This window comes from Mustelus asterias, unplaced genomic scaffold (genome assembly GCF_964213995.1).
Source record: "Mustelus asterias unplaced genomic scaffold, sMusAst1.hap1.1 HAP1_SCAFFOLD_2787, whole genome shotgun sequence".
Taxonomy (NCBI): Eukaryota; Metazoa; Chordata; class Chondrichthyes; order Carcharhiniformes; family Triakidae; genus Mustelus; species Mustelus asterias.
In genome coordinates, this window is record NW_027592732.1 from 12,071 (window position 1) to 39,735 (window position 27,665).

The 27,665-nt window shown below is 47.7% G+C and overlaps 1 protein-coding gene across 1 annotated transcript; it reads left to right on the forward strand.

Moving 5' to 3' along the window:
- On the forward strand, window positions 1-27,665 carry LOC144490021 (SH3KBP1-binding protein 1-like). The gene is made up of 9 exons (XM_078207848.1): window positions 1-118; window positions 3,988-4,041; window positions 4,791-4,836; window positions 4,974-5,047; window positions 11,358-11,416; window positions 22,371-22,451; window positions 25,126-25,290; window positions 26,987-27,077; window positions 27,254-27,665. The coding sequence occupies exons 1-9, from the start codon at window positions 63-65 to the stop codon at window positions 27,534-27,536; spliced, it is 909 nt and encodes a 302-aa protein (XP_078063974.1). The 5' UTR covers window positions 1-62; the 3' UTR covers window positions 27,537-27,665.

Consider the following 27,665-nt stretch of genomic DNA (forward strand, 5'->3'; position numbering starts at 1 on the left):
GTTTGAAGTGAAGTTTGAGGAAGTTGTTTGGTTGGTTTGCAGTTTGCTGGGATGGTGTGAGTATGGCAAAATCAGCACCAACTGGAGAGATCATCCATCTGAATGTGGGAGGAAAGAGGTGGGTGAAGCATGGACTGGCATTTCCTGGGCATTGCAAACCCCTCAAATATCAGGTTGTTACTGATACATACAGGCATATCTACTGATGTCGAGTCAGAGTCTGGAGTTGTTGAAATGTAAACTGCTTCGAAACAATTGCATTTAGGAACTTGTTCTGTCCATTTGCTGTTTAATGTCTTCCTGTTAAACTGTAATGTTTGTGGCATTGTTTTGACTGATTCTGATATTTATTCTTGAAGCAGTTACACCTCAGGAAACTGATCAAATGGCCAAAGAAAGATTTGTGTTTCTAACAGCTTTCACAACCTCAGGATGTGGCAAAGTGCGTTATAGCCAAATATAGTCACCGTCTGAGGCAATAAACATTGCAGCTGATGTACCCACAGCCAGATCCGGTAAACAACACTGAGAAATGATGAGTTAATGCAATTCCCTCTCTGCACCTTTGTCTCTTACAACAGAAAACTTCTTTAAAATGTGCCTTTTAAAATAGTGAAGTGTCCCCAGACAGGAATGTCAGGAAGCAAAACCTGTCACCAGACCGCAAGACTCAATATTGGATCTGAACCAAAAACTTGGTCAAAAAGGTACATCTTAAAGAGTCTCGCCTATAAGATGTTCCCTGAAACCTGCCTTTCTGACCAGACTTGGTCCTCTGCTCAATGTGGATCACGGTGGATTTAAAATACCTTGTGAGGGGCTTTGGAATTTTTTAATTACATTTAAATTTGTTACATTTATAACTGTAACTTATTGTTGTCAGCCAGAAGTCCAGGAAAAGCTTCTCTGATATAAAATTGTTGGACGTTTTTACACCCACTCGAGAAATAGCCGGCGCCTCCCTCAGCACTGATCCTCTGACAGTGCGGCACTCCCTCTGACAGCGCGCCGCCCCCTCGATCACAGTGTAGAATGTGTGTCGCAATGCTGTAGTGATGGCTGAGCATAAACTGACATCAGAGTGTGATCACTGGACAATCAGGTTTAGTCTATTTATTAGTGTCAGAAATAAGCTTACATTAACACTGCGATGAAGTTACTGTGAAATTCCCCTCGTCGCCACACTTGGACAAAACATTTGCCATGTTCACCACCGGCACGAGCCCAAGGTTAAGAATAAATGTAACTCTATGCTTCACAGGTTTCTGCTGGTCCCCTGTGACATTTTGGAGGGGCAGTTTCTGTGAGAAGGGGAGGGATTGTGAAGGGGGGGGGATTTGGGGGTTGCTGCAGAGTGATGTACTTGCAGAATCCATCAGAGAAGGCTGGAGTTTGTATTGGCCGCGAGGCTGAAGTGTTGACCTGAGATGGTTTTCTCTGACCCCACGTTGTTGAGAGCAGAATTATTCGGGTCTGTGTTAGTGGCCCTGTGGGGTATAATATGGAGGCTGGATCTGAGTCCGAGATGGTGTGTGATCGAGTGCTGTCCCTTAGCCTGGGTCAAAGAGTGTGTGTTACAGAATTCCCCCCGAACTCTCTGTCCTGCCCCCAACCTCCCCGGGTCAGATTATACTCCTGAGGGTGACTATTTAAGTTTAGGGGTTACGTTTTGGTTTTGAGGGGCTGCTTAGATGGAAAGATTTAAGTTAGAATCCAAACTGTTCTGGAAGTAGAAATTTGCAAACTTGTTGCGTGTCTTTATTAAGGAATATCCTCACCCCGGGCCCTGGCCCTGCCCCGCGCCTCTCGCCCCCACCCCGGGCCCTACCCCTGCCCCTGCCCCAGTGGCTGATATTAAACATTCACAGCCAGGAATCCGGGCGCTCTCGAATCAATGCCGGCTCCAACCAGAAAACACAGGCAACAACAACAACTGACAGGAAGTGCGTTTCCAGACTAAAGCTTCAATAGCAGAAAGATCAAGGGGAACAGAAAAATCTGGATTTCCCCCACAAGTTTTGTTCCTCATCACTTTATTCCCAAAACAATTTTTCAACAAATAGAATCCTACAGCGCAGAAAGGGGCCATTCGGCCCATCGAGTCTGCACCGACTATGATCCCACCCAGGCCCTATCCCCGTAACCCCACGTATTTACCCTGCTAATCCCCCGAACTAAGCGGAGATTTAGCATGGCCAATCAACCCAACCTGCACATCTTTGGAGTGTGGGAGGAAACTGGAGCACCCGGAGGAAACCCATGCAGACACGGGCAGAACGTGCAAACTCCACACAGACACTGACCCAAGCCGGGAATCGAACCCAGGTCCCCTGGCGCTGTAAAGCAGCTGCGCTAACCACTGTGCTACTGTAAAAGAGGAAGAAAGCCATTGGAAAGGATTTAACTTTTTTTCTTTTTTGTTTTACTTTATTCATTCACAGGATGTGGACGTCGCTGGCTAGGCCAGCATTTATTGCCCATCCCTAATTGCCCTGGAGAAGGTGGTGATAAGCTGCCTCTTGAACCGCTGAAGCCCCTGAGGTGTAGGTAACCCACAGTGCTGTTAGACAGGGGTTCCAGGATTTTGACCCAATGACAGTGAAGGAACGGTCGATCTATTTCCAAGTAGGATGGCATGGTGGCACAGTGGTTAGCACTGCTGTCTCAGAGCAGTGCTCCGGTTTCCTCCCATAGTCTGAAAGATGTGCTGGTTAGGGTGCATTGGCCATGCTAAATTCTCCCTCGGTGTACCCGAACAGGAACCGGAGTGTGGCGACTAGGGGATTTTCACAGTAACTTCATTTCAGTGTTAATGTAAGCCTACTTGTTACACTAATAAATAAACTTAAGTGCGGACGGTGAGTGACTTGGAGGGGAACTTGCAGTGGTGGTGTTCCCCTGTATCTGCTGCCCTTGTCCTTTTTAGATGGTCGTGGGTTTGGAAGGTTGCTGCCTAAGGAGCCTTGGTGAGTTGCTGCAGGGCATCTTGTAGATGGTACACACTGCTGCCACTGTGTGTCAGTGGTGGAGGGAGTGAATGTTGAAGTTGGTGGGTGTGGTGCCAATCAAGCGGGGCTGCCTTGTCCTGGATGGTGTCGAGCTTCTTGAGTGTTGTTGGAGCCGCTCCCATCCAGGCAAGTGGGGAGTATTCCATCACACTCCTGGCTTGTGACTTGTAGATGGTGGACAGGCTTTGGGGAGTCAGGAGATGAATTACACTCCACAGGATTCCCAGTCTCTGACCTGCTCTGGTAGCTGCAGTATTTATTGGGCTGGTCCAGTTCAGTTTCTGGTCAGTGATAGCAGGGAATTCAGTGATGGCAATGCCATTGAATGTCTGGTCTGATGGTCTCTTGTTTCTGGTCCCATAACATTCCTTCAACATGGAGGAACCAGAATGTAATATGGTTGGAGTGGCAAACTTTCCCGAATTGTTTGGCCCCAGTTTTTGCTTTTCGTGGGTTGCTTATCAAGTTTTGAAAGTGAATTTGCCCGCTCACGTCCGTGTATTTTGAACCCTGGTATGAATACAGACCACCTCGTGTGGCCTGGCTCAGAGGGTGCTGAGTATTTATTTTTATTCACTCGGGGGACATGGGGGTCACTCGCTAGGCCAGCATTTATTGCCCATCCCTAATTGCCCTTGATCTGAGTGTCTCGCTGGACCATTTCAGAGGGCAGTTGAGAGTACTGTGGCTCTGGAGTCACATGTAGGCCAGACCGGGTAAGGATGGCAGATTTCCTTCCCTGAAGGACATTAGTGAACCAGATGGGTTTTTCTGACAATCGACAATGTTTCACGGTCATCAGTAGATTCTTAATTCCAGATATTTTTTTATTGAATTCAGATTCCACTATCTGCTGTGGCGGGATTCGAACCTGTGTCCCCAGAACAGTAGCTGAGTTTCTGGATTAATAGTCTAGCGATAATACCACGAGGCCACTACTTCTCCTGACTTTTACTGGTATTGTTACTTTTGAATATAGATTCAGTTCCTCACGACAGACTCTCACCTGGATCCCAGACTCCTTTTTCTCGAGGTAAGACAATTTTTTGCTGCTCCAAAACGTGATGAAAGTTCCTTGTAGCAGGGAGAGTTTTATTGATCGAGTTTGCAATGAATTTTCATCACGACAGCGAGTGTTGGAGCTTGAATCCACCCTGCCCAGAATTGTTTGGTGGGTTAAGTTAGCAGTGAATGGGGTTTGTCTGTGTGAATGGCCAATGGGAGAGTGACTGGCTGTGGGCCCTGGAACTGATGTGGAGATGCCGGCGTTGGACTGGGGTAAACACAGTAAGAAGTTTAACAACACCAGGTTAAAGTCCAACAGGTTTATTTGGTAGCAAAAGCCACACAAGCTTTCGGAGCTCTAAGCCCCTTCTTCAGGTGAGTGGGAATTCTGTTCACAAACAGAGCATATAAAGACACAAACTCAATTTACATGAATAATGGTTGGAATGCGAATACTTCCTGGAACTGCCCAGGTGGCTGGGGTTGAGATGGAGGCATGGGAATGGCTGAGGGACAATGTAGCCGGGAGTATTGCACGGGGTTGGACGTGGAGAATGTGGGCCAGGATGGGGGGGAGCAGAGGAGGAGGAGGGAGTGTGGGCTGGGTGAGGGGTATGGGGCTGGCGGAGGGCTGCAGTGTGGGTCGGGTGAGGCAGGGGGAGGGAGTGTGTGCCGGGAGGGGGGCTGGCTGTGAGGTGTGGGGACGGGTGATGGGGTAAATGTAACACTCAGTTGATCTCCAGTGAGCCTATGTAACTGATGTTTGTTCTGTTTCAGTCTCTTGAGCGGAAGGATCTCCACGTTAAAGGATGAAACCGGAGCAGTGAGTAACAGCGACATCACATTTTAATAACAGATCCATACTGAGCAGAGGCTGATCCTGTGCCCAGAATCTAATGATGACACGCTTCGGCTGGACTTTAATTCCACTAAATTCAAACTCTCTGCCGTTTGTTACAGATTTTCATTGATCGGGATCCAACTGTCTTTGCTTCCATTCTGAATTTCCTTCGCACGAAGGAACTGGACGCCAGGTACGGTCAAACTGAAGACACAGTCACTGCAGGAAGAGTTCGGGGCAAAAACCCCATTCTCCTGGGCAGAAATGTTACCTCACTGAAGACAGGTGTTACTGGCAGTGGGCTAGCTAGTAAATCCCCTCTCAAAACACAACAACCAATAGATTGTAACATCAACAATAATTTTGAAGGAAATTTTAAAACTTGATTCATGTTGTTGAAGAATCTCAGCTCCCCCAGTGAACTGAGTGGTATCTGTTCTGGGAGTGTTTGATGGGGGACAGTGCAGAGAGAGTGTCGGTCTTCACGGTGGAAGACACAAATAGTTTACCGAATATTAACGATCGAGTGTTGGTAGGAGGAGAGGTACTCAATACAATTATTGTTACTAGAGAGGCAGTGCTTGATAGACTAACGGGACTGAAGGTGGACAAGTCCCCGGGCCCGGATGGAATGCATCCCAGGGTACTGAAAGAAATGTCAGAGGTAATAGCGGATGCGTTAGTAGTTATTTATCAAAATTCACTGGACTCTGGGGTAGTGCCAGCTGATTGGAAAATGGCTACTGTTACGCCGCTGTTTAAAAAAGGAAGTAGACAAAAGGCGGGTAACTACAGGCCGGTTAGCTTAACGTCCGTAGTTGGGAAAATGCTGGAATCCATCATTAAAGAAAAAATAGCAGGCCATCTGGATAAGAATGGTTCGATCAAGCAGACGCAGCATGGATTCATGAGAGGAAAGTCGTGTTTGACGAACTTACTGGACTTTTATGAAGATGTGACTAGTGCGGTTGACGGAGGGGAACCGGTAGATGTGGTGTTTTTGGATTTCCAAAAGGCATTCGATAAGGTGCCTCACAAAAGGTTGCTGCAGAAGATTGGGGCACACGGAGTTGGGGGTAGGGTGTTAGCGTGGATTGGGGATTGGCTATCCAACAGGAAGCAGAGAGTCGGAATAAATGGGTGCTTTTCTGGTTGGCAGATGGTGACCAGTGGCATGCTGCAGGGATCGGTACTGGGGCCTCAACTGTTTACTATTTACATAGATGATCTGGAGGAGGGGACTGAGTGTGGGGTAACAAAGTTTGCTGACGACACGAAGATAAGTGGGAAAGTGAATTGCGTGGAGGAAGCGGAAGGTCTGCAGAGAGATTTGAATAGGCTGAGTGAGTGGGCGAGGATCTGGCAGATGGAGCATAACGTTGGCAAATGCGAGGTTATTCACTTTGGAAGAAATAATAGCAAATTGGATTATTATTTAAATGGAAAAAAATTACAACATGCTACTGTGCAAAGGGACCTGGGGGTCCTTCTGCATGAGTCGCAAAAACTCAGTCTGCAAGTACAACAGGTGATCAAGAATGCAAATGGGATGTTGGCGAGGGGGATAGAATATAAAAGCAGAGAAGTCTTGCTGCATCTGTACAAGGCATTGGTGAGGCCGCAGCTGGAATACTGTGTGCAGTTTTGGTCCCCTTACTTGCGAAAGGATATATTGGCCTTGGAGGGAGTGCAGAGAAGGTTCACCAGGTTGATACCGGAGATGATTATGAGGAGAGATTGAGCAGATTAGGTTTGTACTCGTTGGAGTTTAGAAGGCTGAGGGGTGATCTTATAGAGGCATATAAGATAATGAAGGGGCTGGATAGGGTAGAAGTGGAGAGATTCTTTCCACTTAGAAAGGAAACCAGAACTAGAGGGCACAGCCTCAAAATAAAGGGGGGTCAGTTTAGGACAGAGTTGAGGAGGAACTTCTTCTCTCAGAGGGTGGTGAATCTCTGGAATTCTCTGCCCACTGAAGCGGTGGAGGCTACCTCGTTAAATATGTTCAAGTCACGGATAGATGGATTTCTGATCGGTAGGGGAATTAAGGGTTATGGGGAGCAGGCGGGTAAGTGAAACTGATTCAATTCAGATCAGCCATGATCTTATTGAATGGCGGGGCAGGCTCGAGGGGCTAGATGGCCTACTCCTGCTCCTATTTCTTATGGTCTTATGAGAGCTTTACTCTGTATCTAACCCCATGCTGTACCTGTCCTGGGAGTGTTTGATGGGGACAGCGTAGAGGGAGCATTACTCTGTATCTAACCCCATGCTGTACCTGTCCTGGGAGTGTTTGATGGGGGACAGCGTAGAGGGAGCTTTACTCTGTATCTAACTCCGTGCTGTACCTGTCCTGGGAGTGTTTGATGGGGACAGTGTAGAGGGAGGTTTACTCTGGGGCCCGATTTTACCAAAACTTCCGGGTGCGAAATCGCGGTAAAGTTGGGCGTCGGGCCTATACCGCGATCTGCACCCGATTCCGAGCAGATCGCAGCTTTACCGACACCTGATTCGGGCGCGGGTCCGGCCCGCATGCATTAGCATGCATTTAAATCGACTTAATGAACCGCGCGCCCAACTCTACCACCAAATCCCACTTTACCATCTTCTGGACCGTTCCGCATCTGCACTTTTAGTGACCTGCTGAATAGAAATCCAAAGCGGATTTCTATTTTGCAGGGGAACCTCCGAAGCCCTCTCTGCCCTTGTGAAGTCACCATCCTTCGCAGACTCCCCCGCTAACCACCCCGGCAGAGCCCCCCCCCCCCCCGGCAGAGCACACCCCCAACCTACCTCGATTGCTTGTCTCCCTCCACCATCCTTCCGACCTGCAGTCCTTCGAGAGCCTGCAGCACCTTCCCGGCCTTCCGCTGGTGTTCGCCGGAGGAGGGGGGCAGGTTCTGATGGATCTCTGGTTGGGGGGGAGGATGGACTTGGGAGAGTCTTGCAAACTGAAAATAATGTAGCATCCTCTTTGTGCTGCCTAATTATCTATGGGAAAGGTAATTAAACTACAGTGTCCTAGTGAGCAATTAGTGAGCGTATAATACATTTGTGATCTGTAACTGGATTGTTGATGTTCAAATGTTCAGAGTCCTGTGGTGAACTTGACAGAATTGCCCCCGTGGTGGAACTTGGTTGGAAATAAGATTCAAGGAGATTACTAAATCTGGGAAATCAACCATAGTGAAAAGAAGTTTGTATTGGCAACTCTTCTCTCACATTCCATGGCAGATGTGCCCCTACTTATGAATATGATTTGCATGGGCAACGTTGGGTGCAGCTACTCTGCCTCTGGAGCAGCCTTGGATCCTTTCTTTCATCTTGTTTTCATCTGAACATTGCACAGAATTGGAGGAATTCCCTTTGGAAAATAATGTCAAAATTATAATCGCAGGAACTAAAAACTTGACAGTCAAAAATTTGGGAAAATATTTCAAAATATGGATGGGGGGATATATATTGGATTAAATTCCATCTGCCATTTCTCTGCCCAATGTTCCAGCCTATCTATATCCTGCTGTATTCTCTGACAATGTTCATCACTATCCGCAACTCCAGCAATCTTTGTGTCGTCCGCAAACTTACTGATCACACCAGCTACGTCTTCCTCCAAATCACAAACAGCAGAGTTCCCAGTGCAGAGCCCTGCGGAACACCACTAGTTCATCTCACTGTAGAGTAGAGAATCTCACTGGCTGTCCTGTCTGGAGACAATACACAACTCTTTAACCTGTGCTTAATGCTCCCTCCACTCACATTGTCTGTATCTTTCAGACCTGATTGGCTGTAGAGATTCGCATTCTAATCAGTATTCTGTAACTTGATTTTGTGTCTCTGTGCCCTGTTTGAGAGCAGATTTCCACTCCATCTGATGAAGAAGCAGTGCTCCGAAAGCTATTGGCCTTTGCTACCAAATAAACCTGTTGGACTTTAACCTGGTGTTGTTAAAACTCTTACTGTGTTTACCCCAGTCCAACGCCGGCATCTCCACATCATGAACACCAGTAGTCACAGACCTCCAACCGGAAAAAGACCCCTCCACTGTTACCCTCTGTCTTCTATGGCTAAGCCAGTTCTCCACCCATCGAGCTAGCTCACCCTTTTATCCCGTGAGATTTAACCTTTTGCACCAGCCTGCCATGAGGGACATTGTCAAACGCTTTACTAAAATCCATATAGACGACATCCACGGCCCTTCCCTTGTCAATCGTTTTTGTCACCTCCTCAAAAAACTCAACCAAATTTGTGAGGCATGACCTCCCTCGTACAAAACCATGCTGTCTATTGCTAATGAGATTATTCCGTTCTAAATGCGCATATATCCTATCTCTAAGAATCTTCTCCAACAATTTCACTACCACGGCCGTCAAGCTGACCGGGATGTCAGAAGTTACAGAGGGACATAGATAGGATGCAAGACTGGGCGGAGAAGTGGCAGATGGACTTCAACCCAGATAAATGCGTAGTGGTCCATTTTGGTAGGTCGAATGGGATAAAGGAGTACAATATTAAGGGAAAGACTCTTAGTACGGTAGAGGATCAGAAGGACCTTGGGTTCCGGGTCCATAGGACTCTAAAATCAGCCCCGCAGGTGGAGGAGGTGGTTAAGAAGGCGTATGGTGTGCTGGCCTTTATCAATCGAGGGATTGAGTTTAGGAGTCCAGCGATAATGATGCAGCTATATAAGACACTCGTCAGACCCCACTTGGAGTACTGTGCTCAGTTCTGGTTGCCTCATTACAGGAAGGATGTGGAGAAGATTGAAAGGGTGCAGAGGAGATTTACAAGGATGTTGCCTGGATTGAGTGGCATGCCTTATGAGGATAGGCTGAGGGAGCTCGGTCTTTTCTCCTTGGAGAGACGTAGGATGAGAGGAGACCTAATAGAGGTATATAAGATGTTGAGAGGCATAGATCGGGTGGATTCGCAGAGGCTTTTTCTCAGGGTGGAAATGGCTGCTACGAGAGGACACAGATTTAAGGTGCTGAGGGGTAGGTACAGGGGAAATGTTCGGGGGAAGTTTTTCACACAGAGGGTGGTGGGCGAGTGGAATCGGCTGCCGTCCGTGGTGGTGGAGGCAAACTCAATAGGGTCTTTTAAGAGACTCCTGGATGAGTACATGGGACTTAATAGGACGGAGGGTTATAGGTAGGCCTAAAAGGTAGGGATATGTTCGGCACAACTTGTGGGGCCGAAGGGCCTGTTTTGTGCTGTAGTTTTCTATGTTTCTACCCGGGTTATCCTTGCTACTCGTCTTAAATAACGGGACCACGTTTGCTCTCCTCCAATCCTCTGGGACCTCACCTGTGTCCAGTGAAGAGACAAAGATTTCTGTTAGAGGCCCAGCAATTTCATCTCTTGCCTCCCTGAGGAGTCTAGGATAGATGCCATCTTGTCCTGGGGATTTGTCTGTCTTAATGTTTCCTAAAAAATCTAACACTTCCTCCCTTGTAATTGAGATTTTTTCTAACGGGTCAACACATCTCCCTGAGATGCTACCAGTCAACATGTCCCTCTCCTTTGTGAATACTGATGCAAAGTATTCGTTTAGGATCTCTCCTACTTCCTTTGGTTCTAAGCATAATTCCCCTCCTTTGTCCCTGAGAGCACAAAGAAGATGCTACATTATTTTCAGTTTGCAAGATTCTCCCAAGTCCATCCTCCCCCACCCCCCCCCCCCCCCTCCATGTTTCTAAACCCAAATTAAAAGTTTGGCAGGATCTTTGGAGCCGGGTTTTATTCTGTTGTGGGAAATGTATCACTGAGTCAGGCTTGAAGGTTTCAAGAATACAGTTTTATTTCAACGAAGCTTCATGGAGAAAAGGCACTAACAAGCAGTAAACCTTCTCTCAATGAGACAATAGGAGCAGTCCATCTTTATACCCTTTACATAATAGATGGACTGGACATCTAGCCATTATCACATCGTTGTAATCAAGTAGGTGATCGATTGTTAACACATCGTTATGGACAAATATAGACACAAGCATGTTAACATCGCATTGTTCTATGAATGGATACACTGACCATCAATGGTTTTAGTTTCGATCTATTCGTATAGTAATTTACAGTAATTGGTTTTCCTGCAGTTATGTATTCCTGATCCCACCTGTAGCTAATCTCGTTATCCAACCCTATTGTCCTTATCCTAAAGAGTGCCTCAAGCCCTGGCTGGCTTCCTGCAGGATTTGATTCCTGCGTGTTTAACTTTGAATAGCTGTCTGTCCTTTATGTTTTAATCTCAGGTGGCTGTCTGTACTGAAAGTCAGTGCCTGTTTAATGTCTCTTTCCCAGGTGACTGTTTATGTGCCAGGCAACCATTTTATGTGTACCCATCTGTATATTTTTCCCACTTCAATTCTGGGAGGTGACTGTCCAGCAATAACACTGGCTGGGATCGTGACTCGGTCATTTGGCTCCAGTTTATTGGTATCATCGTTATCGTGTTAAAAAGCTGTGGAATTCTCTTGAGTTGAAGGATTTAATTTTTTTTCCCCCAGAGATGTGAACATTGCGACACTTCGACATGAAGCTGAATTCTATGGAATCTCTCCACTGGGTGAGTGCAGAATCTCCTGGATGAATAACCCAGGAAATAACTCTATACCAACATCCTTATTCACACCTTGTTTTCAATAACCCAATCCCAAAATTGCTCCAGATGTCTGCTGAGAATGTGGATGCTAAGAGGATAGAGTCATAGAGGTTTACAGCATGGAAACAGGCCCTTCAGCCCAACTTGTCCATGCCGCCCCTTTTTTTAACCACTAAGCTCATCCCAATTACCCACGTTTGACCAATATCCCTCTATACCCATCTTACCCATGTAACTGTCTAAATGCTTTTCAAAAGACAAAATTGTACCCGCCTCTACTACTACCTCTGGCAGCTTGTTCCAGACACTCACCATCCTCTGTGTGAAAAAATTGCCCCTCTGGACACTTTTGTATCTCTCCCCTCTCACCTTAAACCAATGCCTTCTAGTTTTCAACTCCTCTACCTTTGGGAAAATACATTGACTATCGAGCTGATCTATGCCCCTCATTATTTTATAGACCTCTATAAGATCATCCCTCAGCCTCCTACGCTCCAGGGAAAAAAGTCCCAGTCTATCCAGCCTCTCCTTTATAACTCAAACCATCAAGTCACAGTAGCATCCTAATCTTTTTTGCAATCTTTCTAGTTTAATATCCTTTCTATAATAAGGTGACCAGAACTGTATGCAGTATTCCAAGTGTGGCCTTACCAATGTCTTCTACAACTTCGACAAGATGTCCCAACTCCTGGATTCAATGTTCTGACCAATGAAACCAAGCCTTCTTCATCACTCTGTGTGGAGTTTGCACATTCTCCTCGTGTCTGCGTGGGTTTCCTCCGGGTGCTCCCGTTTCCTCCCACAGTCCAAAGATGTGCGGGTTAGGTTGATTGGCCAGGTTAAAAATTGTCCCTGAGATGCGTAGTTAGAGGGATTAGCGGGTAAAATATGTGGGGGTAGGGCCTGGGTGGAATTGTGGTCGGTGCAGACTCGATGGGCCGAATGGCCTCCTTCTGCACTGCAGGGTTTCTATGATTTCTATGACTCTGTTCACCTGTGACTCCACTTTCAAGGAGCTATGAACATGTACCCCTAGATCTCTTTGTTCTGTAACTCTCCCCAACGCCCTACCATTAACTGAGTAAGTCCTGCCCTGGTTCAATCTACCAAAATGCATCACCTCGCATTTATCTAAATTAAACTTCATCTGCCATTCGTCAGCCGACTGGCCCAATTGATCAAGATCCCGTTGCAATCTGGATAACCTTCATCACTGTCCACTATACCACCAATCTTGGTGTCATTTGCAAACTTACTGACCATGCCTCCTATATTGTCATCCAAATCATTAATATAAATGACAAATAACAATGGACCCAGCACTAATCCCTGAGGCACACCGCTGGTCACAGGCCTCCGGTTTGAAAAACAACCCTCCACAACCACCTTCTGTCATCAAGCCAATTTTGTATCCATTTGGCTGCCTCATCCTGAACCCCGTGAGATTTAACATAGAACATAGAACGGTACAGCACAGAACAGGCCCTTCGGCCCACAATGTTGTGCCGAGCTTTATCTGAAACCAAGATCAAGCTATCCCACTCCCTATCATCCTGGTGTGCTCCATGTGCCTATCCAATAACCGCTTAAATGTTTCTAAAGTGTCTGACTCCACTATCACTGCAGGCAGTCCATTCCACACCCCAACCACTCTCTGCGTAAAGAACCTACCTCTGATATCCGTCCTGTATCTCCCACCACGAACCCTTATGTAACAGCCTACCATGTGGTACCTTGTCAAAGGCCTTGCTAAAGTCCATGTAGACAACATCAACTGCACTGCCCTCATCTACCTTCTTGGTTACCCCTTCCAAAAACTCAATCAAATTTGTGAGACATGATTTTCCACTCACAAAGCTATGTCCCTAATCAGTCCTTGCCTCTCTAAATGTCGGTAGATTCTGCCTCTCAAAATCCCTTCCAACAATTTACCCAGCACAGATGTGAGGCTCACCAGCCTGTAGTTCCCAGGCTTTTCCCTGCAGCCCATCTTAAACAAAGGCACAATATTTGTCATCCTCCAATCTTCAGGCACCTCACCTGTGGCTGTTGATGATTCAACTATCTCGGCTCGGGGACCTGCAAATTCCTCCCTAGCCTCCCACAATGTCCTGGGACATACCTCATCAGGTCCCGGGGATTTATCTACCTTGATGCGCTTTAAGACTTCCAGCACCTCCTTCTCTGTAATATAAACATTCCTCAAGACATCATTATTTATTTCCCCAAGTTTCCAAACATCCATGCTTTTCTCAACAGTAAATACTGATGAGAAATATTCATTTAGAATCTCACCCATCTCTTGTGGATTCACACATAGATGACCTTGTTGATCCTTAAGAGGTCCTACTCTCTCCCTGGCTGTTTGTCCGGGTGGGGGGGAAAGACTAGAATCATTTGGACACGATTAAAAACAATGGGTCTCCCTTTTAAAATGAGGAGGAACTTTTCTGTCAACGGGTTGTGAAACTCTCTTCCCCGAGAGTGGATGTAAATACCCTGCGACTCCTTTGTTAGTCAGGAATCTATCGGTGTTGGACGGGCTAGTGGCGTTGAGACCACAAAGATCAGCCATGACCTGATTGAATGGTGGAGCAAGCTCGAGGGGCTGAATGGCCTTTCCCCAATCTGTATGTTTGCATTCCGGCAGGTCCCTAACTCTCCCTGTTTTCAGTTTTGCAATCTCTGGTTAACTTGCTGCTCCTCATTATTCCTTTCCAATGCTCTTAACCCACAGAACCATCCTGCCCAGTTACTCTTCCACCTCCACCCTGATGATCCCATTATCATTCCCAATTCCAATGCTTCTTGTCCATGTTTTCCACATGGACAAGAAGGGGGGTTTAAACTAATTTGTCAGGGGAATGGGAAAAGGAGTTGTAGTCCAGAAGTCAGTGAGGATGGTGAGGTATTGGGGAAGGTATCAGGGTCAAGGGTGGGTACCGGTAGACAGGAAGGTGGGCTCATAGAAACCCTACAGTGCAGAAGGAGGCCATTCGGCCCATCGAGTCTGCACCGACCACAATCCCACCCAGGCCCTACCCCCACATATTTACCCGCTAATCCCTCTAACCTATGCATCTCAGGACTCTAAGGGACAATTTTTAACCTGGCCAATCAACCTAACCCGCACATCTTTGGACTGTGGGAGGAAACCGGAGCACCCGGAGGAAACCCACGCAGACACGAGGAGAATGTGCAAACTCCACACAGACAGTGACCTGAGCCAGGAATCGAACCCGGGACCCTGGAGCTGTGAAGCAGCAGTGCTAACCACTGTGATACCGTGCCGCCCGTTGAAGTGTGTCTACTTCAATGCAAGGAGCATCCGGAACAAGGTAGATGAACTTGGGGCGTGGATTGGTACTTGGGACTACGATGTTGTGGCCATTACGGAGACGTGGGTAGAACAAGGACAGGAATGGTTGTTGGACATTCCGGGGTATAGATGAATCATAGAAACCCTACAGTGTAGAAAGAGGCCATTCGGCCCATCGAGTCTACACCGACCACAATCCCACCCAGGCCCTACCCCCATATCCCTAAATATTTACCCGCTAATCCCTCTAACCTATGCATCTCAAGACACTAAGGGGCAATTTTAGCATAGCCAATCAACCTGACCCACACATCTTTGGACTGTGGGAGGAAACCGGAGCACCCGGAGGAAACCCACGCAGACACGAGGAGAATGTGCAAACTCCACACAGACAGTGACCCAAGCCGGGAATCGAACCCAGGTCCCTGGAGCTGTGAAGCAGCAGTGCTAACCACTGTGCTACCGTGCCGCCCTTACTGATGTTTCAGTAAGTGTAGGGAAGCTGGTAAAAGAGGTGGAGGAGTAGCATTGTTAATCAAGGATAGTTTAACGGCTGCGGAAAGGCACTTCGAGGGGGATCTGCACACTGAGGTAATATGGGCTGAGGTTAGAAATAGGAAAGGAGCGGTCACGTTGTTAGGAGTTTACTATAGTTTACCCCCAGATAGTAATAGAAATGTGGAGGAAGAAATTGCTAAGCAGATTATGGATATGTGTGGGGGTCACCAGGGTAGTTGTCATGGGGGACTTTAACTTTCCAAATATTGATTGGAGCCTTTGTAGGTCAAATAGTTCGGATGGGGCAGTTTTTGTGCAGTGTGTGCAGGAGGGTTTCCTGACAAAATATGTGGATAGGCCGACAAGAGGTGAGGCCACATTGGATTTGGTACTGGGAAATGAACCGGGCCAAGTGTTAGATTTGGTTGTGGGAGAGCACTTTGGAGATAGTGACCACAATTCGGTGTCTTTTGTTATTGCAATGGAGAGGGATAGGGCCGTACGGCAGGGCAAGGTTTACAATTGGGGGAGAGGTAATTATGATGCGATTAGGCAAGAATTAGGGGGCATAAGTTGGGAACAGAAACTGTCAGGGAAAGGCACTAATGAAAAGTGGAACTTTTTCAAGGAACAAATACTGGGTGTCCTTGATAGGTATGTCCCTGTCAGGCAGGGAGGAAATGGCCGAGTGAGGGAACCATGGTTCACGAAAGAGGTGGAATGTCTTGTGAAAAGGAAGAGGGAAGCTTATGTAGGGATGAGGAAACAAGGTTCAGATGGCTCGATTGAGGGTTACAAGTTAGCAAGGAATGAGCTGAAAAAGGGGCTTAGGAGAGCTGGGAGGGGACACGAGAAGTCCTTGGCGGGTCGGATCAAGGAAAACCCCAAGGCTTTTTACTCTTATGTGAGGAATAAAAGAATGACCAGGGTGAAGTTAGGGCTGGTCAAGGACAGTAGTGGGAACTTGTGTATGGAGTCAGTAGAGATAGGCGAGGTGATGAATGAATACTTTTCTTCAGTGTTCACCAAGGAGAGGGGCCATGTTTTTGAGGAAGAGAAGGTGTTACAGGCTAATAGGCTGGAGGAAATAGATGTTCGGAGGGAGGATGTACTGGTAGTTTTGAATATACTGAAGGTCGATAAGTCCCCTGGGCCTGATGAAATATATCCTAGGATTCTTTGGGAGGCAAGGGATGAGATTGCAGAGCCTTTGGCTTTGATCTTTGGGTCCTCACTGTCCACGGGGATGGTGCCAGAGGACTGGAGAATGGCGAATGTTGTTCCTCTGTTTAAGAAAGGGAATAGAAATGACCCTGGTAATTATAGTCTTACTTCGGTGGTTGGTAAATTGATGGAAAAGGTCCTTGGGGATGGGATTTACGACCATTTAGAAAGATGCGGATTAATCCGGGATAGCCAGCATGGATCCGTGAAGGGCAAGTCGTGCCTCACAAATTTGATAGAATTTTTTGAGGAGGTAACTAAGTGTGTTGATGAAGGTAGGGCAGTTGATGTCATATACATGGATTTTAGTAAGGCGTTTGATAAGGTCCCCCATGGTCGGCTTATGATGAAAGTGAGGAGGTGTGGGATAGAGGGAAAGTTGGCCGATTGGATAGGTAACTGGCTGTCTGATCGAAGACAGAGGGTGGTGGTGGATGGAAAATTTTCGGATTGGAAGCAGGTTGCTAGCGGAGTGCCACAGGGATCAGTGCTTGGTCCTCTGCTCTTTGTGATTTTTATTAATGACTTAGAGGAGGGGGCTGAAGGGTGGATCAGTAAATTTGCTGATGACACCAAGATTGGTGGAGTAGTGGATGAGGTGGAGGGCTGTTGTAGGCTGCAAAGAGACATAGATATGATGCAAAGCTGGGCTGAAAAATGGCAAATGGAGTTTAACCCTGATAAATGTGAGGTGATTCATTTTGGTAGGACTAATTTAAATGTGGATTACAGGGTCAAAGGTAGGGTTCTGAAGACTGTGGAGGAACAGAGAGATCTTGGGGGTCCATATCCACAGATCTCTAAAGGTCACCACTCAAGTGGATAGAGCTGTGAAGAAGGCCTATAGTGTGTTAGCTTTTATTAACAAGGGGTTGGAGTTTGAGAGCCGTGGGGTTATGCTGCAACTGTACAGGACCTTGGTGAGACCACATTTGGAATATTGTGTGCAGTTCTGGTCACCTCACTATAAGAAGGATGTGGAAGCGCTGGAAAGAGTGCAGAGGAGATTTACCAGGATGCTGCTTGGTTTGGAGGGTAGGTCTTATGAGGAAAGGTTGAGGGAGCTAGGGCTGTTCTCTCTGGAGCGGAGGAGGCTGAGGGGAGACTTAATAGAGGTTTATAAAATGATGAAGGGGATAGATAGAGTGAACGTTCAAAGACTATTTCCTCGGGTGGATGGGGCTATAACAAGGGGGCATAACTATAGGGTTAGAACCATAGAAAATTACAGCTCAGAAACAGGCCTTTTGGCCCTTCTTGTCTGTGCCGAACCATTTTATGCCTAGTCCCACTGACCTGCACTTGGACCATATCCCTCCACACCCCTCTCATCCATGAACCCGTCCAAGTTTTTCTTAAATGTTAAAAGTGACCCCGCATTTACCACTTTATCTGGCAGCTCATTCCACACTCCCACCACTCTCTGCGTGAAGAAGCCCCCCCTAATATTCCCTTTAAACTTTTCTCCTTTCACCCTTAACCCATGCCCTCTGGTTTTTTTCACCCCAAGCCTCAGCGGAAAAAGCCTGCTTGCATTCACTCTATCTATACCCATCAAAATCTTATACACCTCTATCAAATCTCCCCATAATCTTCTACGCTCCAGGGAATAAAGTCCCAACCTATTCAATCTCTCTCTGTAACTCAGCTTCTCAAGTCCCGGCAACATCCTTGTGAACCTTCTCTGCACTCTTTCAATCTTATTTACATCCTTCCTGTAACTAGGTGACCAAAACTGTACACAATACTCCAAATTCGGCCTCACCAATGCCTTATATTACCTTACCATAACACTCCAACTTTTATACTCGATACTCCGATTTATAAAGGCCAATGTACCAAAGGCACTCTTTACGACCCTATCCACCTGTGACGTCACTTTTAGGGAATTCTGTACCTGTATTCCCAGAACTCTCTGTTCAACTGCACTCTTCAGAGTCCTACCATTTACCCTGTACGTTCTACTTTGATTTGTCCTTCCAAAGTGCAATATCGCACACTTGTCTGCGTTAAATTCCATTTGCCATTTTTCAGCCCATTTTTCTAGTTGGTCCAAATCCCTCTGCAAGCTTTGAAAACCTTCCTCACTGTCCACTACACCTCCAATCTTTGTATCATCAGCAAACTTGCTGATCCAATTGACCACATTATCATCCAGATCATTGATATAGATGACAAACAACAATGGACCCAACACCGATCCCTGCGGCACACCACTAGTCACAGGCCTCCACTCAGAGAAGCAATCCTCCACAACCACTCTCTGGCTTCTTCCATTGAGCCAGTGTCTTATCCAATTTACTACCTCCCCATGTATACCCAGCGACCGAACCTTCCTAACTAACCTCCCATGAGGGACCTTGTCAAAGGCCTTGCTGAAATCCAGGTAGACAACATCCACCGCCTTCCCTTCATCCACTTTCCTGGTAACCTCCTCGAAAAACTCTCATAGATTGGTCAAACATGACCTACCACGCACAAAGCCATGTTGACTCTCCCTAATAAGTCCCTGTCTATCCAAATATTTGTAGATCCTATCCCGTATCACACCTTCCAATAACCTGCCCACCACCGACGTCAAACTTACTGGCCGATAATTTCCCGGATTTCTTTTGGAACCTTTTTTAAACAACGGAACAACATGAGCCACCCTCCAATCATCCGGCACCTCCCCCGTGAATACTGACATTTTAAATGTCTGCCAGAGCCCCTGCAAGTTCAACACTAGCTTCCCTCAATGTCCGTGGGAATACCCTGTCCGGTCCTGGGGATTTATCCACTCTGATTTGCCTCACGACAGTGAGCACCTCCTCCCCTTTAATCTGTAAAGGTTCCATGGCCTCCCTACCAGTTTGCCCTATTTCCGTAGACTCCATGCCCGTTTCCTCAGTAAATACGGATGCCAAAAAACCATTTAGTATCTCCCCCATCTCTTTTGGTTCCATACACAGTGTACCACTCTGGTCTTCAAGAGGACTAATTTTATCCCTCACTATCCTTTTGCTCCTAACATACCTATAGAAGCTCTTTGGATTTTCCTTCACTCTGTCTGCCAAAGCAACCTCATGTCGTCTTTTAGCCCTCCTGATTTCCCTCTTAAGTAGCTTCTTGCACTTTTTATACTCCTCGAGCATCTGATCTGTTCCTTGCTGCCTGTACGTTTCATACAACTCTCTCTTCCTCTTAATCAGTGTTACGATCTCCCTCGAGAACCAAGGTTCCTTATTCCTATTTACTTTGCCTTTAATCCTGACAGGAACATACAAACTCTGCACTCTCAAAATTTCTCCTTTGAAGGCCTCCCACTTTCCATTTACATCCTTACCAGAGAACAGCCTGTGCCAATCCACACTTCCCAGATCCCTTCTCATTTAATCAAATTTGGCCTTTTTCCAGTTCAGAACTTCAACCCGAGGACCAGATCTATCCTTATCCACGATCAGGTTGAAACTAATGGCATTATGATCACTGGATCCAAAGTGTTCCCTCACACTCACATCCATCACCTGCCCTAACTCATTTCCCAATAGGAGATCCAATATCGCATCCTCTCTAGTTGGCACCTCTATATACTGATGTAGAAAATTCTCCTGAACACATTTTACAAACTCTACCCCGTCTAAACCTTTAACAGTATGCGAGTCCCAATCTATATGTGGAAAATTAAAATCCCCTACTATCACAACTTTGTGTTTCTTGCAGTTGTCAGCTATCTCTCCGCTGATTTGCTCCTCCAGTTGTCGCTGACTATTGGGTGGTCTATAATACAAGCCCATTAATGTGGTCATACCTTTCCTGTTTCTCAGCTCCACCCATAGGGCCTCTGTAGACAAGCTCCCTAATCTATCCTGCCTGAGTAACGCTGTAACATTTTCCCTGACCAACAATGCCACCCCCCCACCTTTTATCCCTCTGCCTCTATCCCGCCTGAAACATTGGAACCCTGGAACATTGAGCTGCCAGTCCTGCCCCTCCTGTAGCCAAGTTTCACTAATGGCTATAATGTCATATTTCCACGTGTCTATCCACGCCTTCAGCTCATCTGCCTTCCCCACAATACTCCTGGCATTGAAATAGACACACCTCAAAAAATTATTTCCACCACACTCTACCCTTCCATTTGTGATTTTGCTTGAACTAACCTGTCTTTTTACCCCTGCTCCACTATCTGCTCTGGCACTCTGGTTCCCACCCCCCTGCAAATCTAGTTTAAACGCTCCCCAATAACACTGGCAAATCTCCCTGCAAGTATATTGGTCCCCTTGTAGTTTAGGTGTAACCCGTCTCTCTTGTACAGGTCCCACCTGCCCCAAAAGAGGTCCCAATGATCCAAGAATTGGAAACCCTGCCCCCTGCACCAGTTCCTCAGCCATGTGTTTATCCGCCCAAGCATCCTACTCCTGCCCTCACTGGCATGTGGCTCAGGTAGCAATCCTGAGATTACTACCCTCGGGGTCCTGCTTTTTAACTTCCTTCCAAGCTCTTTGTACTCACTCTTTAGGACCTCCTCACTCTTCCTTCCCACGTCATTGGTACCGACGTGTACCACGACATCTGGCTGATCACCTTCCCACTTTTGAATGCTGTGCACGCGATCAGAGACATCGCTGACCTTGGCACCTGGGAGGCAACAAACCATGCGGGAGTCTCTGTCCCGACCACAGAACCTCCGGTCTGTACCTCTGACCATTGAGTCCCCTATCACTACTGCTCTCCTCTTCTTCATCCCACCCTTTTGTTCGTGGTGGGAGATATAGGAAGGATATCAGAGGTAGGTTCTTTACGCAGAGAGTGGTTGGGGTGTGGAATGGACTGCCTGCAGTGATAGTGGAGTCAGACACTTTAGGAACATTTAAGCGGTTATTGGATAGGCACATGGAGCACACCAGGATGATAGGGAGTGGGATAGCTTGGTCTTGGTTTCAGATAAAGCTCGGCACAACATCGTGGGCTGAAGGGCCTGTTCTGTGCTGTACTGTTCTATGTTCTCTATGCACAGCAAGACTCCAGAATGGAATAAGGATCTAATGAAATCTGTTCCAGTGTTGGCTGGATATTGGATAGCGTTTCTCTGCTTTGCTTCAAGTAACTGGATTTCAGGCTGCTCAGTTTGATGTTCCACCCAAGCCTCCCACTGAGGGAAGTGTCCTCAGCGCTGCTGGGAGTAACAACATGTGAGGTGAGGGGGGGGGGGGAAATCACTGAACCTCGCTGACTGAGATACAAACACAGAATGACACACAAATGCCGGACAGTAACTGTGCCCAGCAAGCAAGTCTAATCACCTCCCAGAATCATAGAATCCCTACAGTGCAGAAGGAGGCCGTTTGGCCCATCGATTCTGTACCGACCACAATCCTAACCCGGGCCCTAATCTGGTAACCCCACACACTTACCCCAGCTAGTGCCCCTGACACTAAGGGGCAATTTAGCATGGCCACTCCACCTAACCCGCACATCTTTGGACTGTGGGAGGGAACCGGAGCACCCGGAGGAAACCCACGCAGACACGGGGAGAACATGCAAACTCCACACAGACAGTGACCTGAGCTGAGAATCGAACCTGAGTCCCTGGCGCTGTGAGGCAGCAGTGCCAATCACTGTGCCACCGTGCTGCCCCATCTGAACAGTCAGTGGCCTCCTCTAATCCTTCACTATCAACATTTTGGGGTAGCCAATTCTATCTGTGCTTGGGAAACAAGAACTGCTCCGAGCCTGTGTCCTGCATCATAGTCTACCTCAGTGCATGGAATGAACCCAACCCCCCTCCCCTCCATCCAGCACTAAACGTGTGGAGGAGCCGCACTCTCTCCGTTCTCCATCTCAGAGAGCTGGGCCTGTGAGGGAATTTCATGCTGTGTTTCTCCCTGTTCCCAGTTCGTCGCCTGGAATTGTGTGAAGATTTGGAGCGTTCGTCTTGTGGGAATGTCCTGTTCCACGGATACCTGCCCCCTCCAGGTGAGTTCAATATTCCAGCTGCTGTCCCTTTTGCAGAGCTGAGGACTGGGAACCTCGTGAGATCAGTTACAGACAGACATTGTGTGGTCCCTTTCCCATTCTGTAATCTGGATGTGTGGGTGAGTTTCCTTGCACTCGGTGACTTTTCTTTTCTAAAACTCCAGGATTTTTGGTGATTTTCTTTAAATGTGGAAGTTTATTTATTGTCAAACACTTGCCCCAGATGTTTCAAACATCACGGGTGGGATTTTAAGCCCTCACTCGTCCCGAGACCGTAAAATCCCACTCGAGGTCAACGTAACCTTCTGTGGTCCGCCCCTCCCTCGCTCCGATTCCTGTGATGGGAGGAGCGGTAAAATTTCGGCCCACGCTTCAGTCGGGGCGGCACAGTGGCCCAGTGGTTAGCACTGCTGCCTCACAGCGCCAGGGACCTGGGTTCGATTCCCAGCTTGGGTCACTGTCTGTGTGGAGTTTGCACGTTCTCCTCGTGTCTGTGTGGGTTTCCTCCGGGTGCTCCGGTTTCCTCCCACAGTCCAAAGATGTGCAGGTTAGATGGATTGGCCGTGCTAAATTGCCCCTTGTGTCAGGGGGTTTAGCAGGGTAAATGCGTGGGGTTATGGGGATTGGGTCTGGGTGGGATTGTGGTCGGTGCAGGCTCAATGGGCTGCATGGCCTCCTTCTGCACTGTAGGATTCTATGATTCCCTGATTCTAAAACATGACTGTGGGAGGAAACCGGAGCACCCGGAGGAAACCCACGCAGACACAGGGAGAACGTGCAAACTCCGCACAGACAGTGACCCAAGCCGGGAATTGAACCTGGGTCCCTGGCGCTGTGAGGCAGCAGTGCTAACCACTGTGCCACCGTGCCCACGAATGAAAACAAACAGGTTTTGTGGCCACTTTCAAAAGTATGATCTCATAGTCTGTAATATGCACCATCCTCACAGCTGCACTGAACATGACTGATGTCATTGTGATACAAGTAATTGTTTGGTGGTACAGAACTTCGAGGGTTGCTGAAAAAGCAGACATGTCAAAGCTTTACATCCTGTACTCATCAGGACGTTTAGGCGAAAACAATTTATATTGTATGGAAAGAGAGTCCTGATAAGTTGCTAAGTAGACTCTGATTGGTAGAGGCATTGCCATGGAGATTGCACTAGTTGATGGTGACTGACAGCTGCAAAGCAACGTTTGAAATTTGAACCAGAGTTTATAAATGCTTAATATAATCAAGCGAAGTCAGCATGGCTTCATCTCCCTGTGGGCTTTGTGGAGTAAGAAGTTTAAACCAGCTGCCTTATTGAGTGAGCGATGGCTTGCCCCAATGGGAAGCAGGCAGCAGGGGTCCTTCACCTGTTACTCCACCTGGACTGCAGTTATACTTCCTGACTGTAAACCCTGGGAGTGGCCCGTTCCTCTGGTGTCCGAGAAAGGATGCTGGTGATGGGCTGAATTACTACGGGGGTTCCGTGTACTAATGGATGCAGCTTCCAGTAAATGCAAATCCACCACACAAGCCTGACTAAGGATCTTAAATTAGTTGTCAGTATAATTCTGATCACACTGAGAATTGTTTAACAAGTTTTGTCCAATCGCAGAATCACATCAAATGTTGGAAACTGTGTATTGAGTTTTGCAAGCGCAGGCTCGTTGGGTATGTCTGTACCTTGCCTGTTGCAAACAGTATCTGAGTTTGAGACTGGTGGGTCATAAACCTCTATGGTCCTTTCGGGAAGGAAATCTGCCATCCTTACCCGGTCTGGCCGACATGTGACTCCAGAGCCACAGCAACATGGTTGACTCTCAAATGCCCTCTGGAATGGCCGAGCGAGACACGCAGTTCAAGGACAATTAGGGATGGACAATGAATGCTGCTCTCAACAAGGTCGCATCCCACAAGAATTTAAAAAGAAGAAAAAATTATGCTCTAACGGGCTGAATGGAAGTACGTTCTCTGATATTTACACGCTTTGGGAATAGTCATGTACAAACTAATAAAACTGTCACATAAACGGAATGAGCAAGATAACATGACATTTCAGGAATGACCATATTGTAAATGGTTGGAAATCGATATGAATGCTGGTATATCTGGATGTACAAAAGGAGAACGGAACCGTCCAATTGCACCGCTGAAGCCCTAGTTTCATGAATAATTCATTTAGTTTTTGGTCAACTCTCCCAGATTTGCCGCTCTAGGCACCTTGTGGCAAGATTGGCCTTGGATCATAGAATCCTACAGTGCAGAAGGAGGCCATTGAGTCTGTACCAACCACAATCCCACCCAGGCCCTAGCCAGTCCCCCTGACACGAAGGGGCAATTTAACATGGCCAATCAACCTAACCCACACATCTGTAGGAGGAAACCCATGCAGACATGGGGAGAACGTGCAAACTCCACACAGACAATGACCCAAGCCGGGAATCGAACCCAGATCCCTGGTGCTGAGGCAGCAGTGCTAACCACTGTGCCACCGTTGAAAGTTCAATAGTCTCTATCTGTTTTCCATTCTCATGCAGAAAAATTGGCTCTGGCTGAGGTGAGGGTGGGAAAGTGGCGAGTTATCGGAGTGCAGTGGATGCCCTTTAACCTTTGTCGGTGGATGGGAGGTGGAGGCATGACCTCTGGCTTCTTGACCTTTTATTTTGATATGTTTCTTTGTCCACAGTTATCCCGACCATGAGGCAGAATCGGCACAGCCTTGCTGGGCCGCAGTTTGTGGGGGCCCGGCAGGAAGCCATGGATAGAATGCCCGTACGAAGGAGCAACACCATGCCACCCAACCTGGGCAATGCTGGGATTCTGGGGAAGCTTCTGGAACAGCGAGGAAATGGTTTGTACTGTGTTGCTGCTTTATATTAGAAATTGGACACTGAGTTTGCAGTTCTACTTGAATGTTAGCTTTGAGGAAGAGAAAGCGGTGGATTTGAACCTTGGTCCATTGCGGCTGAGTCGAGTTTGGCCACGGGAGCGAAACCACAGCCAGAACTGGGCTCAGTGCCCCGGTGGCCCACCGTGTATCCAGACCCTCTGCGCCCACGCACCCCCCCCCCCCCCCCCCCCCCCCCCACGCCGCGCCCTGATCTCCGCCTGGTGACATCTGTCAAAAATTGTGGAAATGTGGAAGCTGCGTTTTGGGTGAGGGAGAGACAGCGAGCTGGTGTCAGGGGATGTGGCATTGCACATCACTGTTGCCATGGTTAAAAGCCATGAGGGTGTTTGTACCCCAACCTCGAGAGAAGCATTGACTGGGCAAAGGGCTGGCAGGAGAAGCTGTCTCTCTGGGAGAGGAGGACAGGGAATGCGACCCAAATCTCTGATGCCTGCTTCTCTTCATTCACTCACTCACATCACATGAGCATCACTGATAAGGTCCAGCCCCCCACCCTCGCCCCAACCCGCAGTCCCTGTGGTGTAGGTACACCCACTATGCTGTTAGGGATGCACCCAGAAACTGTGAAGGAATGGTAATATATTTCCAACTCCAGATGTTGAGTGGTTTGAAGAAGAACTTGCAAGTTGTGGTGTTCTCAGGGATCTGCTGCCCTTCGTCCTTCTAGATGGGATTATGGGTTTGGAAAATGCTGTCAAAGGAGCCTTGGTGAGTTGCTGCAGTGCAGCGTGTAGATGGTCCACACTGCTGCCACTCAGCGCCACTGGTGGAGGGAGTGAATGTTTGTGGATGGGGTGCTATTCCTTGGGGGGCATTAAATCTGGGTTTGAGACTGAGCAGCAGTGGCAATGTGGTTTGTCTGGGACCTGCCCAATGGTGAGCCAGGACCCTGGGGCCAGTTGAAGTTCTCGTCCGCTGGCAGAGAGAAGCTGAGCTGACTGCAGCCCAAGGTTGGCAGCAGGAATTCTCCCAGTCTGTGAAGCGGCTGCTCCATAGGCAAGGTAAGAAGTTTAACAACACCAGGTTAAAGTCCAACAGGTTTATTTGGTAGCAAAAGCCACACAAACTTTCGGAGCCCCAAGCCCCTTCTTCAGGTGAGTGGGAATTCTGTTCACAAACAGGGCATATAATGACACAGACTCAATTCACATGAATAATGGTTGGAATGCGAATACTTACAGCTAATCAAGTCTTGTTTGGTTGTTTGTATCTTAAAGACTTGATTAGCTGTAAGTATTCGCATTCCAACCATTATTCATGTAAATTGAGTCTGTGTCTTTATCTGCCCTGTTTGTGAACAGAATTCCCACTCACCTGAAGAAGGAGCTTGGAGCTCCGAAAGCTTGTGTGGCTTTTGCTACCAAATAAACCTGTTGGACTTTAACCTGGTGTTGTTAAACTTCTTACTGGGTTTGTTTACCCCAGTCCAACCCCGGCATCTCCACACCATAGGCAAGGGGCAGCTAATGGTTTTCCAGTGGGTTGGGTCTTGGGTAACAGAATCTCTGACCGAGGCAGTAATTAATCAGGATTGAAATCCAGAGGAGCGTTTGATCAGTGTAGGTACTCGACAGCTGTAAGGCTGAGTTTGTGTGTGTGTGGGTGTGACTCTAACTGCCTCCCTCTCCTTGTGCAGGTTTGACGGCCCACCCAGGGATGGTACGGATTATCCGAGGCCACCACAACTGGATCGCAGTCGCTTACACGCAGTTTGTTGTGTGTTACAGGTGAATTTGCAAAACCCAAACGTCACCTCACTCTGACTTCCTGATTCGCCAATTGATTTTCTCTCTCTCTGCACACTGTGGAACTTTCCGGACCATGGGCTGAGCACCTGGTCAGGAGTTTACTGGACGCTCCTTTCTTGTTGTCTCCTCACCTTGTCCTGTTTCTTGTTTCTCAGACTGAAGGAGTCATCGGGTTGGCAGCAAGTGTTCTCCAGCCCCCGTCTAGACTGGGTGATTGAGCGCGTGGCACTGAATGCCAGAGTCATGGGCGGCTCCCTGGGAGACAACGACAAGATGGTGGCCGTGGCCTCATGCAGTGAGATTATCCTGTGGGCCATTCACGAAGGCGGCAGTGGGAACGAGATCGGTATGGCCACCTTGCTTTCATTTCACTGCTCCACAAGGAAAGGGAAGTTGAAAAGGTTTCTGATGTCCTGCAGGCTGCTGTTTCAGCTGTGAAACGTGGCCATTGTACCAACCCTTGATTCAGAGAATCTGTTAACCAACCCAACTGGAGATCCAGCAACTGACACTTGGGACTTAATTGCAGAATTTTCTGGTTTATTCTCCCCCCCCCCTCCTGGACTG

What these genes read in the sequence shown, in the direction of transcription:
- LOC144490021 (XM_078207848.1), top strand. Translation starts at nt 63, where the DNA reads ATGGCAAAATCAGCACCAACTGGAGAGATCATCCATCTGAATGTGGGA. An exon ending in CTGAATGTGGGAGGAAAGAG is followed by an intron (nt 119 to 3,987) that starts GTGGGTGAAGCA and finishes TTTTGAATATAG; the next exon opens with ATTCAGTTCCTCACGACAGA. An exon ending in TCTGGAACAGCGAGGAAATG is followed by an intron (nt 25,291 to 26,986) that starts GTTTGTACTGTG and finishes CTCCTTGTGCAG; the next exon opens with GTTTGACGGCCCACCCAGGG.